Here is an 18,870-nt window from a genome sequence, read left to right on the forward strand (position 1 = left end):
CCGGAATAATTTTCTCCGACTTTGGTTTATCTTATACAATTCAATATGGCAGCCTCCATGCGATCGTGTGTCCTTCGAAATGTGCAGAACTTTAATCGAATTCTGCGTTTGAACTCAGCAAAACAAACTTCTCGTGTATATGGCATAGGTATATATGAGTTTTGTGGTATTATTGCAATATTTGATACATAGTGCATTTCTTATTGTAATGAGAATTTGTCCCAAGACCGGGTCGTTTTATCACAGACACAGATCAATGACCTGCTGATGTAATACTGTACATGATCACATGCAACCTACATATGATTTTGTCCTAATTAATTTTCTTTGATTCCTAATATTGTAAAGAATTGTCATTTGTATGAGTTAATTTTTGAATTTCAACTTTCTGCTTCATAGATATTAGACTACTGTCTGATCAATGACAGATTATGTCTTGCTACAGTACAGCATGCAGCATAGTCTGAAATACCTGGCATGCCTCATACCTTGCATCCAATATATTTATTGCTTATTGCCCCTTAATTAACAAGACCCCCATCCCCCAGCATCTCCTCTATCCAATATACAACAGGAAATTACTAATTAACTGAACAGGCATATGTACCTACTGTTGGTTTTACCTGTACAGTTAATTTTCTCACACAGGTGGCTCACCTAAGTGAATAAGAATTAGTATATAAGTAGAGTATATTAAAAGTAAGGTTTTTTATAATGTAATGTTAAAATTTATAACTATGTACAAGTGTAATTAAAATTCCATAAATATTTAGTTCTTAGGGAATTTGTAGATGAATTAGTGTATTTACCAGCTAATGTACATGTAGAGCTCATTTGTCTCTGATAAGTTTTGGCAATTTGATATAAAACTGAATTGTATTGTTACATGTATGTCACAATTTATATATTTATTATTTATTATTCTGAAATATTTTGTTTGCAGTTAAATTAATTATTTTGAAAATCACAATTAGAAAACTACATTTTTTTAACCCATTTTCAGGGTTTTTTTCCAGGATTTTGAAAGCTTAAGTCACTTTCGAGTGAGAAAATGAGGATCACTTTAATGTTTTTTTGTTTTTTTTTAAGTTTGGTAGTATTTGCATCTGACATAAGATATTTTAGAATCAACTGTTATTTACAGCACTGTGTAAAGACATGAAATAAATCTTAAATGTGCATGTACAATGCATATGAATAATGCACACATTTTTTTCCATTGTTATGCCAGCATGTTTTCCAGAGAATCCAAATAGCATGCTTGAGATTTAATTAAAAAAGGAAACTCCCAAACTTTTAAGAATCATTAAAAATAGAAATCCCTGTACACTCTTATACATTAAACAAGGGCATACATCCCTGGCATGATTATAAATGTATTTCATATTACAGTGGAAAATTCATATTTAACAGCACATTAAGATTCCCATATTAAAAGCCACCAAAATGTTTTTATTCACATTTTAACAGGTATGTTTAACATTGAATATACCATTTATGATAAAACACCTCTACAGAACTTTAAGTTGCTCCATGTAATTACAATTTTATTTCAATTAAAATCAAACTTTTACTTTGAAATGATATGTGATAGAAAGTATATGGTTTTGTTTATTTGTTGAAAACCTGATACGTGACATTATGATAAACAATCAATACATTATTTATTATTCATATTTTTTAAGTTTTTACTATAATAGGCTATGATATGCATCTATCTTTTTTCCTACAAAATATAAATAGTCCTGTTTGATATTTATTTGCAATTTAACAAAGTACGTGAATTAATTACCAATTTTTATCTTTTACAGTTGATATTTTCCTTAAAAGCGCCAATGTATTTAGGTTACAGACCACCAATTCAACCAATGAGCGTTTGGAACGTACGCAAAAATAGTCCTACGCAGAAATTATCCCTGTTCCTCATAGTGCTGTGAAAAAAGTTCTCATCTTATTTTAAAAATTTTAACAGTTTCTGAAAGGAAAAACATTTCTGTACATTTTATAGGTGCATTTTGCTTCTTGTGATGTGAAGCCTAATCTCCATAATGATTTTTAAATATACCCCTATCTTGTGAAAACACTGGGATTTCCCATGCTATTTATAGACCCTTCACTTCCGGTGACCAGTACTGCACTGCAAGTCTGCTAACCCCACATGCCATTCTGAGGATTGTGAGCTGACATATGTAGAATCATGCTGATATATAGTCCTCTGGAGGTTAAAGTTAAGGTAAAGTCCAGAGAAGCCATTGAATATTGTGAAATTAGCATAGAAGCCTATGGGAAGTGGAATTAGTGGTTTTTAGCCTTAAGCTGAAGCCATGGCAAAATGAAAAGTTTTTTGAAATAGCTTTAAACTACTTGAAGATCTTGTTAACTTTGCCATGAGAGGAATACACTACAAAAATCCTTCAAAATATGCATTTTTTTAAGTTATAGGTCCAAATTATGGAAAATTGGTCTTTTTGGCTGATTTTTATGTCCTATCTTGAAAAAAGTGTAGAAAATTTAGTAAAAATATCAAATATTAAACTTTGAGGGCTATATTTACCTAAATATGGTGGTAATCAGCACTTGAAATCAAGTTTTGTGTAGATTTGAGCAAAAATTAGGTTAGAAATGAGGAAAAACTCACTTTCATTACTGCGGTTAAGGCCATATAAGCATTCCCCTATGGCAACATGGAAAATCCATTATTGAGTACTTTTTTTGCTTAAGGTGCCCTTTACTGGTCATGTTTTAATGTGAAAACACTGTATTTACAAAATCAAAGCCAAAGATATCACCTTTTGTGAGAATTTAAAGATTTAGGATTTTTGACATGTGATCAAGAAAAAGGGGGAGGCATGTCAGAAATAAATTTTTAAAAATAGACCAATTTCTCAGAAAATGATTACTTTTAAAACTATCTCTTCACTAATATTGTTAAAAAACAAGTTGTGATTGATTTTTTTTTATTTGAAAAGTCAGAAAAAGTTCTTTGCAAATATTTAATGCATTTAAGTATGGTAGAATATTGTCACTTTTTTGCTCGCACAACTTGGCTACCCTATATTTAAAAATCAAATATTTAAAAAAGTGCTTGTCACATTTCACTGAAACTTTGCAAATGCATTCAGTATGTGTGAAGGAAGATACCTGTATAGTTATTTATTTTTTCTAAGACAAAAAGTGACTCTTTAGGTTATAGACCACCAATTCAACCAATGAGCATTTGGAACGTACGCAAAAATAGTCCTACGCAGAAATTACCCCTGTTCCTCATAGTGCTGTGAAAAAAGTTCTCATCTTATTTTAAAAATTTTAACAGTTTCTGAAAGGAAAAACATTTCTGTACATTTTATAGGTGCATTTTGCTTCTTGTGATGTGAAGCCTAATCTCCATAATGATTTTTAAATATACCCCTATCTTGTGAAAACACTGGGATTTCCCATGCTATTTATAGACCCTTCACTTCCGGTGACCAGTACTGCACTGCAAGTCTGCTAACCCCACATGCCATTCTGAGGATTGTGAGCTGACATATGTAGAATCATGCTGATATATAGTCCTCTGGAGGTTAAAGTTAAGGTAAAGTCCAGAGAAGCCATTGAATATTGTGAAATTAGCATAGAAGCCTATGGGAAGTGGAATTAGTGGTTTTTAGCCTTTATTGCTTATTGCCCCTTAATTAACAAGTCCCCCATCCCCCAGCATCTCCTCTATCCAATATACAACAGGAAATTACTAATTAACTGAACAGGTATATGCACCTACTGTTGGTTTTACCTGTACAGTTAATTTTCTTTATTTGTTGAAAACCTGATACGTGACATTATGATAAACAATCAATACATTATTTATTATTCATATTTTTTAAGTTTTTACTATAATAGGCTATGATATGCATCTATCTTTTTTCCTACAAAATATAAATAGTCCTGTTTGACATTTATTTGCAATTTAACAAAGTACGTGAAGTCAGTCTACACTACTGATTACATGTATTAACATTCTATGTACTCTTAATATTTCCATGGACATTTGATTAGCTGAAAAAAAGTCACAATATTTGCTAAGAAAAATGTCGCAAGAAAAATATTGGTGTCTTACAATGCTTGAAATCATACATAATTACCAAAAAACATCCTACATCCTAGTAGGTATGGTTTAGTGCACATGTCAATTTTAGCCAAATTTCCTCAGTTATTTTCATTGTGGTGTGTAATTACCATTTGTTAGTTGTAAAGCAATCAAATTTTCTATGCAGATCAGGTCCTGGATATTGTCATCTCCTGGTACATGTGTCCTTTCTATTTCAATACATGTAATAAGTGAATTAAACTGAATGGCTTCCCTGCCATTGAAAAAAAAAATGTTTTGTTCCTTTTATTAATTTTGTTGTTGTTGATATAATGAAACTTTTAAATTTTCAGATAAGTATGCAAATATAAAATTATTTAATTTCACTATTAAATGATATTAAATGAGTGATTAATTACCAATTTTTATCTTTTACAGTTGATATTTTCCATAAAAGCTCCAAATACATTGTACATGTATAAATTGTAACTTTATTTCCTGTGACTTTTTCCCTTCATTTGATTTTCACTGACACACCTACATGTAATCCTAATGAACATAGTAGTGATACATGTATTTATTTTTAAATTATTGGGGTCATTACAACTCAACTGAAATTCCTTTTTAAAATTGAATTTAGTCTGATTTAATTTATAATTTAATACCATTTTCCCTCCATTGGCATGATAGAACACCAGAAAGTTTGCATTTTATATATTCTTTTAACTTTGGAATATATTTATTATTTAAAAAGTCTTTTTAAAGTAGAAATAGAAAATTAAGGTTCACATCTATTTCATTTAAATATTCATCAGTCTAATTGCTCATTTTATATCAGTATCTAATTATATTTATTTTTATACACACAATTATGTGTTTTCAATCTCTAAATAAAAGCAAGTTTTTACCTTACATGTTAATTACTTTTTCTACTATCACCTGTCCTGGTGGACAGGTAAATCTTACCTGAGACCCAAGAATTTATTTATAAATTAGTGAGTTATACTTGTATATTACAAGTAACAGAATCAATTTCAAAGGATTCATACCTGGTATACCAGATATTGGAGGTATGCCAGGTATTTATCTGACTATGCTGCGGGCTGTACTGTATTTTCAAGACAGAAGCAAGTCCCACATATCTGCTCTCCAAAATTTTATTCAAAATAGCAGCAATCGTAAATTTTTGACATGAAGTTGTTTCACTGGAGAAGAGGAAAAATCGGTTGGCAAGAAGTACTCCTCGTCCTTGACCAGTACATGTTTAGGCCAAAAAAATATATGTTTGTTTCATGTTTCCTCACCAACCTGGATTTGTTGTTCTTAAATTTCCTAGAAAAAATTGTGTCAGAATTTTTATCATATCTGGTTCCTGGTTCCTAGTTTCTTTTAATTCCAATCGGAACTCCTTGGTATTTTTTTATTCTAAGGTAAGTAGTGTTCCAACACGCCGTGGCAGACATTCGTTTTGTTACTAAGTGCTGCACTCAGGCCTTTCAAAATTCTGGGACATTAATCAATTCCAACATTGGTTGACAATCGAATGACTTCGTGTAAAATCACTCACTTTTCTCGACGTAGCAAGATTCTTGTATAATCTCGTTCCCAGGTCAATATCATAAGCGACCTTAGGATCTCTAAAATATAGACTCAGGTCACCACCGATGGATATGTGCAATAAACATGGCCTAAATATGATATTAGGAAACAGACATACACCATGTAGCAAACAGAATGAAATATAATTACCAACAAAACTGAATGTAAGGAAAACAAGACACCACACAAAGCACTTGAAATATGAAGTCCTATAAAAAAACTTGAATAACATAAGGGGGTATTGAAGGGTAACTGAGTATGTCCTCCTCTACCAGCGTAACCTGTAACATTAGTAATTCATTAAGAGTCTAGCCACAATGATATACATTTTTGTACATGTAACTGCCCCAGCAAACTTTGTCAGGGTGGAGCCACAACAAGGATCCTCCAAAAACAACAGAGCACAGTACTGCAAAGGGATTCTTTCCTGCCTGATTTCTGTTCTAAGTTTCAGTCTCAGGCAGTGCTTGAAATATGTGAAAAAAACCACTATTTTGAAAGTTTAATTTGACTATTTGCACCATCAGAATCAACAAAAAAAAGGACAAGATTTTCCATATTACATTGGTAAATTTAGTTATAATTTCATTGAAATGCTCTGAAAATGAACATTTCAGTGGCAGACATCTCTGTCCAACACCTCATTTTTCTAACATTCTTTTGAGAAATTTCTGAGCAAATGCAGTGATGAAGAGATCAAATAATGGTCTTTTCAAATGGAAAAAGCATCATTGAGTGAAATTATAATGTCAGATTGGTGGGTTTTTGACATGCATGTTTCCATACTTGGCGGGCCACACCCACAAAAATGCCACTTACATGTAATCGCCCCTCTAAATCAATCATTACCAAAGAAGTGCTAGACAGCAACTGCAGTGTACTCCCCAGGCCATTATAGCATCTCAGGACATGTGAAAGAACAAAGATACTAAAAAAATACTGAGATGCCATCAAAATGCAATGTTCTTTTTTTAATGTATAGAAAGCCACTAAGATCATGAAAAAAAGGATGACCTCTTAAATACAGACTGTGATCAACCTAAATTAAAGGAATTAAAAGCCATTAGTTCCCTTCAGGGTTATAATTGTGTAGAAGTGAACATCAAACATTGACAAATTGACACATATGACGTCTTGTTATGTCACATTGACTGAAGCCAAATGATGAAAATCAGAAGGATTTTCAAGTAGAAGAAAAATCTATGCAAAAAACGTCAATTCTAAAAAAAATTGATGGATTGCTTTGACACTAGATGTTTAGTAAGATCACTATATAGATCCTGAACTGGGTTGTTGAATATGAAGTAAGCCTCAGACTCTGATCAAAATCAGACTTATCTGGCATTGACTCGCTAAACAAAAGTCCTTCCATGGCTTATCCCTGGGGTTTTTCAAAATACAATACAATCAAAAGTCAACAATGATACAGTTTGCTCTCTACTTTTTGCAAACCAGAACAAAGACTTTGATTGCATGTTACGACAGATTAAAATTGCTTTTACTGATTACAATTAAAGCCGGAAATATTATTCATGGATAATGTGTTCTTTTATTGGTGCCTAAAATTTCAGTTTTATTGAATATGTATACTGATACTTTTATTTGAAAAATTGTCAACTGCTATGACCCAACATTTGAATTCTGAATATTGGGTCATGACCCCTACAGCACTTTTGAATTGGCAGGTATGATGTTTCTGATTTTTCCCATTTTGCCTGATTCTTACAGAAACTTACACTTTACAATTTAAAAAAACTAATCTTCAGCTCATTCCGGATTTCTTTACAGGAGATTATTGTTGACACTCTTTTGCTAAAGGATCCTTTTTCCACGAAATTGAGCAAACCTTATTTTCATGTGAATTTCAGGAAAGAAAACTGTGCCAATCTACTCCTTGAACAAGCCCCACCTCATCTGTAGATCTTTGTATACAACACCAAGACTACAGAGTGAGAGTTCACAGACTGAAGAGGTTGAAGAAGATTATCACTCTATCATCAAAAATACAGAAAGGTCAAAAGGTAAAAATATTTTATAATCTAGAAAGGTTAAAAGCCAAAGGTCAAATGTGTCTGTTATTCAAATAATTGATAAATTCCCCAAAACATTGAAGAGGACTAGTTCGATTACATATATATATATATATATTTTAAATATTTGTTTGCTTTTTTAGTTCACCTGGCCATAGGCCATGCTAGCTATTGCCATCACATGGCGTCCCTCGTCATCTGTCATTGTTGTTAACAATTCTTCAAACATCTTCTCCCCTGAAACCACTGAATGGATTTGGATAAAACTTAATATGATTGTTTTTTAGAGTATCCTGCACAAAATGACCGTTTCGATTTTTGATCTGTTAAAAAACTTGGCCACCTTTACTTAAAATAGAATATAGGGGTCAGACAGCAGTTTTTTTCATATATCACCAAAACCATTAGGTTTAGTTAAAGTGTTCAGAATGATGAGATCTATCTGTGGTCAAATTTTGGTGAAGATCTGTTGATCTGGTCAGAGAGTAGTTTTTTGCATATATCTCCAAAATGGTTAGGTTTAGCCAATATCTTTCAATTGCTGAAATGATCCTTATTATTACGCCTACAAAAGTCTCCCAGGGATCAAAGTTGTCGGATTACTCCATGTAAGAGTTATTGCCCTTGAGAGGTGAAAAATGACTTTTTTTTAATAGTTTTCAGTCAATATCTTGAAAACTATGTTAGATAGAATGAAACTTTCAATTGCTGAAATGATTCTTATTATAAGGCCTACAAAAATCTTCAGGGATAAAAATTGTCAGTTGAATCCATGTAAGAGTTATTGCAATTGAAAGACAAAAAATTACGTTTTTGCAGTTTTCAGCCAATATATTGAAGACTATAATAGATAGAATGAAACTTTTAATTGATGAAATGATCCTTATGATAAGTCCTACCAAAGTTTTCATGGAGTCAAAATTGTCGGACAACTCTTTGTTAGAGTTATTGCCCTTGAAAGTCAAAAAATTAACCAAATGAGCGATTCAGGCTCTTGGGAGCCTCTTGTGTTTTTTTGGTTTTGTTTAATTTAAATAAACCAGCAGATACTCAGAGAATTTTTTTAAGTGGGAAGTAAGTATTTCATAGGACTTCATAATGAAATGAGTTTTCAAAATTTGTAATGACAATGTTCCCTATATGTACAAATCAAGGGTTCGGAAATTTTGACAGCCCAAGTCGGTCAATTTGTCAAACTTCAGCAGACGTTTGTGTCAGTCTTTTACATTGTCAGATCGAAAATAAAGGTAAAAAAATCTTTTTATGTAATCATTTTAAGATGGATATTGAAATTTGTGTTATTTTGTCACATACTTTGTCTTTTACAAAATATCAGAACGAGTGAACGAGTTCAGTTTCGACCACACATGGACATTCTGACATGTGAACAAAACATTGTATCTCTCAGAATTTTTCATCACATCAACAAACAGCCAAAAACTTCTGAGTGATGGAAAAAAAAGTTAATTATTTATAGAAAAAATCGCAAATACAGTTTGTATATTGATTTAAATGGTCTGAAAGTTAACTTCTGTTTTATAAAGATTCAATTGATAAATTAATAAATAAGTACAAACTACGACTGATTCATAGTTCTGTACCATATTACCCTTTACATGTACTACAAATGCATGTAAAGGATAATATGGTAAAGGCATAACCTGGAATGTTCCCGAACAAAGTCGCTGTAGTTTGTTACTACTAAACTGGTGGGGCACTGCTCATAAACCAGATATGTGTGGTGAAAACCCCAAACTGCCATCTGATAGAACTTTCTTTGGACCCATACTATAGAATATCAGATCTTAAATTTTCACTTCAAACCATTTGGGATTTCTCTACCATTAACCTCCCTTAGGAGCATAGCGAGCTGGAAAAGTCGAATCAGAGAAGCATGTCTGTTGTGACAAAGGAAAAAAATATCAATACGTGTAGGCTTCTGGAGTCTTGATGTGTACATAAACATGTACTTACACTTGTAGTATTTCAAGTACAGTCTTTTCATGCCTATTTTTCTTTAGGTCCTGCTGACAAGCATGAGTTCCAAGCTGAGACAAGGAAACTACTTGATATTGTTGCCAGGTCACTCTATTCAGAGAAAGAGGTTAGAACAACAGGAAAATTAAGAATATTTAAGACTAATATTTGTATTTTGTAGAATGTTAGAAGAATGTGGTTTTTGACAGAGTTATCTGCCCTTAAAATGTTCATTTTGAGTGCATTTCAATGCAAATTGTAACTCAATGGTCCAGCATGATATGGAAAATCTTGTCTGTTTTCCTTGATTTTTATGGTACAAATAGTCATATTAAGCTATCAAAATGATTGTTTTTTTGATACCATGTTCCATCCACTCCCTGCTTATAGAGACTAACACTTACAAATTTAGTGTCATAGAAGGGTGCCCACACAGTTGAAGTACATGATAAAATACAATCAGTGTACACTGAAAAGATAAATTTATCTAAATTAGGGAAGCTGATCTGGTCATCTGAGGGGCATACAGTATAATATAATTCATGTTACTGACAGCATGGCGATAGAAGATGAGGGCAGATTGCAGTCCCATGCTATTAAATTAGTCTAGGGATACCTCTATAAATAATCATGGAAATATACATATACAGTATAAGCTTAACCTAAATACAAATGATATAAAAGAGTAATCAAGGCAATCAAGATTTGAGTGGAAATGAGAAGAAATAAAGGTAAAGACTAGACTTGGAAAACAGACACACACACAATAACAAAGAAGAAAAAACCAAAATAAAACTTACAAAAAAACCATTAGAAAACAATCACATGTGCGCCACTAAAAACAACAAGCATGGACCAGGTGCACCGATAGGGTATTTAACTTATATATGTACTTCTAGGTATTCATCCGAGAGTTGATTTCAAATGCAAGTGATGCCTTGGAAAAATTGCGGTACTTACAAGTAACAGAGCAGGAATCTGTTGCCAGTGACCTCCCCTTGGAGATACACATTGCGACAGATGATGATAAGAAAACATTTACCATTCAGGTTTGTTTAAATTTATTATAAGTTTCAAGTACATGTATCAATAAAATTGAACATTTCAATTAATTTTACTGACCAATCTTTTTTTTAGGGGAAGGTGGTTGAGGATTTGAAGCATTTCTTTTGATAATTAATGGTTCATAGGATACCTGTGCAAGGCTACTAACTTGAGTTATATGTTTAGTAAACGTGTTTACATATGACAGATTAAATTCAGCACCACTTAAGTATTTTGGTGTTATTGTTCAAAACACTTGTAGTGGTTACCTGTTACAGTAGTCATTAAAGGTATTCTTATGGAAAACTCGTATCCATGAGTCCCATAGGATATCTTTATAAAGACGTGGGCTTAAGGAGGTAGACCTAGGATAAGGGACATAAGTCTTAAAATCAGTGATACGTTTGTATCCAATCAAGTTCACCAAAGCCTTTCAAACAGAATGAAATCAGTCCAAGTTACTTTGATGCTGACACGAGATTGATGTAAAATGGTGAATACAAATGTTCCAATGATTTGTATGAGTTGAGACTTACCCTAAGTCTACCTCCTTAATTTCCACCAGCATTAAATGTCTTGGTACCTAAATGTATTTCAAATGATTTCAAATATTTTGTTTAATGAAGTTCGTGACCTGTAACACTTACATTTTTTTCTTAACGTAATTGTATTATGGGATCATTTTTGTTTTTTCAGTGTTGCATATTCTGTCAGCTTCCCTCAGCACTTCAGAATATTACATTTTAACATAAAAAATTCATACATGTGCATTTACATTGTTACAGGATACTGGCATTGGAATGACCAAAGAAGAAATGATAGAAAACTTAGGAACAATAGCTAGATCTGGGTCCAAGGTACATGTCAAGGAATTTTAGCATCCCCTTTCCAGTAAGGTTTGACTAAGGATATTGTATTTTTTCCAGTTTACGATATAAGCTTTAAAAGGATCAACATATATATGTAGTTATGTAGTTACAATGTAGTTGTTAGATAGTTACATATACTGTGAAAGTACTTTAATTCGTGGATACCAATTTTCGTGGATTAGAAAAGATACACAAGTTCGTGGATTCTTAATTTCATGGTTTTAGGTTTTTGGTATACACAATAATGGGAATCCCCTTTTCATTGAAAACCAAATTTCTTGGTCTGGATCACCCACAAAAACCACGAACATTGGTACCCCACAAACAATAATACTTTCACAGTATGTAAAAACTATGAAAAAAATACATGTAGTTAACAGATGATAAGTTGCAAAGAGTGAATTACAGAAATATGAATACGAGTTACATCCGAGCTTTCTTGAGGCAAGCAATTTTATTTTAATTATTCATGTTTACAATTTAATAACCCAATTGATAACATAGGTTTCCTCAATATTATAAAACTAAAATGAATTCTAAAATTTGTAATTGGTGGATTGATATTTCATATCTTTAGCGACATAAAAAACAAAGTTAACGGCACAAGAGAAAAATGTTTTAATGATTTGGTAGGAGAAAGGGAAAATGAGAAAACTGTATTAAATATTTTTATGTAGGGAAAATTCAAGAATTCACTACCATCTTTATAAAAAAATGTTTCTTTAGGCATTTTTGGATACAGTTGACCAGACCTCAAATGATGTTGCCAGCAATATCATTGGACAGTTTGGTGTAGGTTTCTATTCTGCATTTATGGTTGCGACTAAAGTTGAAGTGTTTGCTAAAAGTTATAAAGACAACTCTGTGGCTTATAAATGGACATCTGATGGGTAAGGCTTTAGTGTTATGTCAGCTGTATTGTTTCTAAAAAAATACAAACTATGTGAGAGTTGTTGAAAAAAAAATTGAATCCAATTTGTGACTTATGAATGTTGGTACTTGGAGACATGTAAGTCCCATTTTTTTGTTTCAAGAACCAATGCAGATTTAGATTTCAGCTTTCTTTTCATCACTAATTTGGTTACGGTTACATTGCTTCACTAAACTTATGGAAATTTATATAAACATATTCATCTAAATGTGAAGATGGAAGGAACGAATGCTTGGTTACAGTATCCATATTAATGTCGAGTGTTTTAGGGAAAGTGTGATCAAAGTTGTGTTTGAAAGGTAATGTTATAGAAAAGCCGTTGCTTCTATGTTTTAGAAACTAAATTAGTTAGCATTAAAGTCCATATATGCTGCACAACATAACTGTTTGGAAAAAATATCTTTATACTTTTTTTTGGCAGAACTGGATCGTATGATTTATCTGAGGCAGAGTCAGTTGACAGAGGGACCAAAATTGTTCTCCATCTGAAAGGAGACTGCTATGATTATGCAAAAGAAAATATTGTGAAAGGTTTGTTGTGATGGGTTTAGGGCATTAATCACTATTTTTTAAACATATAGGGCTTTCATTTGTCAGGTTGTTACATACCAAGTTAGTTACTTAAATGGCTCTATAAAACTTTTACTGCAAAAAAAAACAATCATGGCTATCTTCTCTTTACAAGTATTTTTCATCTTCTCTAGCATTTTACCAGAAACTTGAGAATTATTGAATAATTGTATTACAACATATATTAATGTTTCTGCAGAAATATTGATTATTGAAATATTGCAGAAATATTGATAACTGAATTATTGCAGAAATATTGAGTATTGAAATATTGCAGAAATATTTATTTTTGAATTATTGCAATTGCATAGACCCTTGCAATGTTTGGTATTTGTTTTTTTTGGGGGTGGGATGAAAACAAGTCTAGTAAAAGGAATTTTTTAAGTACATTTATAATAATGCAAGTTTGTATTTCAGGATTGCTACCCAGTCACATTTTTTGCAATAAAAATTTGCATTAAATTCTTGATTAAGAGTAGATGATAGTTTTATTCCATTTTCTATCCTTTTTTTCAGATGTTGTCAAGAAGTACAGTAATTTCCTTGGTGTACCTATATTCCTGAATGGCCACAGAGCTAACATTATTCAGGTAGGAAAGACTGAACAAAAGTGTTCATAGGTCTCAGGATGTTAATTACTTGGTTCCTAGTAACACAGATTAGGTAGCAGGTAGGAAGGACTGAACAAAAGTGTTCATAGGTCCCAGGATGGTAATTACTTGGTTCCCTATAACACAGATTAGATAGCAGGTAGGAAGGACTGAACAAAATGTTCATAGGTCTCAGGATGTTAATTACTTGGTTCCCTATAACACAGATTAGATAGCACCTCTGACATTATTTTTCTGTTTCTTTTTATCTATGAAAAAAGAACCCTTGTCACTTTTTTTTGTTGAGGCAACCAAATGGTAAAGGAGATACCTCATGCAAAAAAATGCTTCACTTTGTCAACTCAGGAAATGGCCAAAGTTTTCTGATCTACTTTTTTTAAGCACTTCATTCATGATTAATTTGCAAGTATATATTAAGGATTACTTACATGTAGAAAAATATAATGATAATTCTTTTTTAAATCAACTAAGGAAATGGCTGAAGATAATTTTTCTGATCTACTTTTTTTCAGCACTTAATTCATAATTTATTTGCAAGTATATATTAAGGATTACTTACATGTAGAAAAATATAATGATAATTCTTTTTTAAATCAACTAAGGAAATGGCTGAAGATAATTTTTCTGATCTACTTTTTTTCAGCACTTAATTCATAATTTATTTGCAAGTATATATTAAGGATTACTTACATGTAGAAAAATATAATGATAATTCTTTTTTAAATCAACTAAGGAAATGGCTGAAGATAATTTTTCTGATCTACTTTTTTTCAGCACTTAATTCATAATTTATTTGCATATATATTAAGGATAACTTGGATTTAGTTATACATCAGAAATTTTCATTTGTTTGAAAACGTATGGAAATATATTTTTAGGACCAGTATGGTAAAATTATGTTTTTGTACTTTTAGGTTTTTCAGGTGTTTTCAAAACATATAAAAGAACAAATGTATGTTGCAATATTTCCTATGATGTAAGACCATGTGTTACCTGAAACATATGTGAAATTACATAAGAATATTATATACAAATATTTGCATTGATTTTTATCACGCATAAATTGTTGTACTTCATTAAAACCTTTCAATGTAATGTCTTCTTGGTACATGTACTAAAGTCAACAGTGAAACCCTGTTGTCTATCCCAAACCTGTACATATTGTCAAAAGTTAGATTTTACTCAATTTTGTATTTGGTTTACATGTACTTCAAATTTCAAAGCAAAAAATTAGGTCACCCATATCATAACATAATATATACCACTTCCCGTAAAAAAAAATCTCCCAGAAACTTGTGCAATACTAAGCACAATGTAGTAGTTGACCACAACATACTAAAAACATATTTTTAAAAATTAATTTAGGCTTGCTCAGGTATTGCATACAAGTTATCCTTTGGAACAGATCATACGGAAGATTCTCCCTTCATCGGCAATGTCTCATTGGATTTTTTTTTTTGTAAAAGCAAATTTTGATGTAAGAATTCAATTATTTAGTATTTTTCACTGGAAAATCATATCAAATACAAGGCATATGACAAAATTGAGATATTTGGCGATCGTTTTCGTCTTTCAATCTGTATGTTGGTCATAAATTATTTTTTCTGAAATAGGGGGGCCAAAAACGGGCCTTAGCGTACATAGTCCTTTGACCAAACGCCTTTCTCAGATCTTATGTTTGTATGAGGGAGATTCTAAATTTTTCATTGGTTTTGTAAAATTCTCCTCCTAAATATGGTAAGATTAACAACTATGTATATTGTCGTCAATTTTAGATAACTATTTGTATTTGCTTTAAGGCTCTATGGATGATGGACCCTAAGGATATTTCAGAGGACATGCACCATGAATTTTACAGATTCACCACAAATTTATATGACTCACCAAGATACAGTTTACATTATAAAATCGATGCCCCACTTAATATCAGAGCTCTGTTCTATGTTCCGGAACATAAGCGTAAGTAAAATTAAAATATTAGAGCTGAGTATCATTAAAAACTTCATAATATGAGAGGTATCATGATATCTAGAAGCGATACGATAGTACATTTTGTGTCATGATGTGTATTGCTTTCTTACACAGATGTCATACAACCTTCTTTATCATTTTTTAGAAATCCAAACTACTTCATTGCATTTCCTTTACTTCAAACACTTAAAGCAACACTTACAATCATTCCGGATAAACAATACAATATGCCATTCGTCCATGCTTACAATTGATATAGTCCTCTAGTAAATATAAGATTTTTGCTAACTTATTTTTTTTTCCAAAAGTTTTAATTTTTTTCTTAGTTTTCTGTTGAAAATCAAAGACATTATCGTTCTATCAGAGAAGGACTAACTCTGTCTCCTTAAGTTTACTATTTACTTGCTGTATTATATTGAACCTAATCTTAGCATAAAGCAGATATTTTTTTTCACAAATTTTACACAGGCTAAAAGAATCCACCGTATGCAGAGGTGTTTACTTATACAGATTTTCTGTATTTACTACAAATTTTTACTGCAAATTATGCTCTATGGATTGGGAATATCTGCATGATACCATTGTTAAAATTTCAGAATGTTCAGGATTTTATGGATCATTTCCATAGAATATGGTAAAAAATACGGATTTTCATCAAGTAGTAAAAACAGATCTACATATGGTGTTGCTTGTAGTATGATATGCTTACAAATAATACTTTATTACTTGAGTAACATTTTAAAGGTGTTTCATGTAAATCCTGCATTAAGACACATACTTTGTGTTTGCTGGCCCATAATGGAGCTCTCACAATTTTCACATTTTTGTTATTTTGAAATTTTATTTTTAGCAACCTTTGACCTGAGTAGAGAATCTGAAGTTGGAATATCTTTGTACAGTCGGAAAATTATGATTATGTCTAAAGCAAACAATGTTTTACCAAAATGGATGAGGTTTGTTAAAGGTAAGTAACACCTGCGTTTGCAAAGTTTAAGCAAGTTATTATACCTCCCTCCCCACGCCAGTAATATGTTCAACCCTCCAAAAAGTGTGTCTATCCATCTGTGCATTTGCCCGTCCCATTGGATTCCAGATGATTAGTGAAGAAGATATTGAAGGATTTTTTTATATGGTTGCAAACAATTTTTCCTTTGTATAATCGTATGACTCTGTTGTTGTTTTCAGTGGCAGTGGTGTTGTCATTGTTGCCATCTTTGGTGTCCGTTAACTTTAGTTTATTCACGAAAACTTGAGTAAACTTTTTCAATTCTTTTTGAAATTTTAACACATTTTTCGTAGGGACATGAATTTAGAAATAAGGGTCTAAAAGTGTGTGTGTGTGGGGGGGGGGGGGGGGGTAAAAGGTGTTATCTATGGAATTGATAGAAAGAACCACTATTACTACCAAAACTGGTAGTCAACAAAATAATTCCCTGTGCAGGTCCTGGTGTCAAAAGAATAGGCCTGCAGCAGCGCTAAACCTGACCGCAAACCATAGTGGTGTTCCATGTTGGGAAAGATGCCAAGTTCCTCGCACGTTAAAGAACCCTGCTTTGGTGTTCGATAGGAGTGGGAAACCTTCCGCTTCGCCACAGGAGGCTAAATTGCCCGACCCTACCCATCCCTCCTTTTTTCTAGCGGCAATCAAAATTTGTCAACCCTATTATCCTTGTGTCCCATTCCTCTTTTCATCATCATCATCATCATTTCATGTTAATTTTATCATCCATTTCGTGTTCATTGCCTGAATATAGCTGAAATATTGATGCTCTGGCATTAAACCCCAACAATCAATCAATCAATCAAATTACTAATTGAAATGTTTTAGAAACTACAGTTCTTATACACTTAGTCAAAAGATATGTCATCTCATTATAATTTGATAGGGTCTTCTTTGTCTACCCCGGACTTGACTTTTTATGAGCAACTTGGCGGGTGTTTCTAGAAAAGCAGAGTATGCTTACCCTACCAGTGCACCTGGTCCATGCTCCCAGTTTTTAGCGGAGTCCGAGTTGCTCATTTACTTTTGTTACTTTGAATGTATGATTTTAGTTACTTTAAGTTCTTTGTTGTGTATGTCTGTTTTCCATGTCTGGTCTTTGTCCCTGGATTACATTCTTTTGATTACCGCTATAACCTTGGTTCCCTTGATTACTCTTTCTAAATACATAATGATTTGAACTTTTTCTGAAATATTTTAGGTGTTGTTGACAGTGAAGACATCCCATTGAATCTTAGTAGAGAATTGCTGCAGGATAGTGCTCTTATCAGGTAAGGACTGTTTCCAGACCTGATTTTTTTAGGGCTTTTTGAAATTTGGATTTTACAATTTGTTAGTAAAATCAAGCCTTTGTTCCAGAAAATGCTATATGTATGTCTCCTGCAGGCACTTCTTTCTACTCCAAATCACTCTGTATTAAAAAAAAATTACTTGTGCAATCTTGAAGGATTTTTTTCTGCTTTTTAGTGGAATTCCGCTATTTCAAATCTGGATTTTACCATTAAGATTCCTTTTCTTTACTGTATATTTACTTCAGGTTTTGTAAATTTCCCCTTTGTTAGTTGACCTTGTAAATTCATGCAAAAAATCCTTGCCGCTAGCCCAGACAATTCACATTTTTGCATTTTTACCTATATGATTGAATTTTACTAGTCAAAGTCCATATCTTTTCTTATGGCTAACAATTACTTACAATAACTTCATTATTTTCAGCTGTAAGTAAACAAGGATTAAATATTGCAAATACCTATTAATCTATAAATCTCTCAATGGGGAAGCACCAAGTTACATATCAGGAAAGTTTAACTGTTTCAAGAAACATACCTTATTCAGCAAGAAATGCTGAACAAGGAAATTTGATAATCCAAAAAAATTAAACTGAACTTTTCGGACATTCATTCAGTCTGTTTTGTGGAATAAGTTACCCCAACATTTATGTAATTAAGCCACTGATAACTCATACAAAATTAATATAAAGAAGTACCTTAAGACTTTTGAATAGAGTATCATAAAAGATAAAATTGTTGCTGCCTACACTGTTTTTAATGTTCTATATTACATTGTATAAGTATAAGTAATTTGGTCTTGTCAAATCAGCTTTTGTTTTTCTGTTGTGTTGTTTATTTTTAATTTTTAGTAGTTCTAGTTTTTGTGTGTGAGGGCCTCAGGGAAGATTAGCTTGTAAACTAACTGTGTAACCCT

General features: G+C 32.2%; 1 protein-coding gene across 1 annotated transcript in view; it reads left to right on the forward strand.

The window, feature by feature from the left end:
• LOC148605322 (heat shock protein 75 kDa, mitochondrial-like) overlaps nt 1–18,870 on the forward strand; it is a 27,418-nt gene continuing 8,548 nt past the window's right edge. Inside the window, exons 1-11 of the mRNA XM_088550907.1 lie at nt 1–148; nt 7,534–7,686; nt 9,717–9,799; nt 10,572–10,721; nt 11,502–11,573; nt 12,312–12,475; nt 12,938–13,047; nt 13,603–13,676; nt 15,497–15,656; nt 16,519–16,632; nt 17,870–17,939. Of these exons, the coding sequence (XP_088407033.1) occupies nt 46–148; nt 7,534–7,686; nt 9,717–9,799; nt 10,572–10,721; nt 11,502–11,573; nt 12,312–12,475; nt 12,938–13,047; nt 13,603–13,676; nt 15,497–15,656; nt 16,519–16,632; nt 17,870–17,939 (1,253 nt within the window). The 5' untranslated portion in view covers nt 1–45. The remainder of the gene's footprint in view (nt 149–7,533; nt 7,687–9,716; nt 9,800–10,571; nt 10,722–11,501; nt 11,574–12,311; nt 12,476–12,937; nt 13,048–13,602; nt 13,677–15,496; nt 15,657–16,518; nt 16,633–17,869; nt 17,940–18,870) is intronic.

The sequence above is a fragment of the Perna viridis genome, chromosome 10 (assembly GCF_037379345.1).
Source record: "Perna viridis isolate PV_CMFRI_1.1 ecotype Kerala chromosome 10, ASM3737934v1, whole genome shotgun sequence".
Lineage (NCBI taxonomy): Eukaryota > Metazoa > Mollusca > Bivalvia > Mytilida > Mytilidae > Perna > Perna viridis.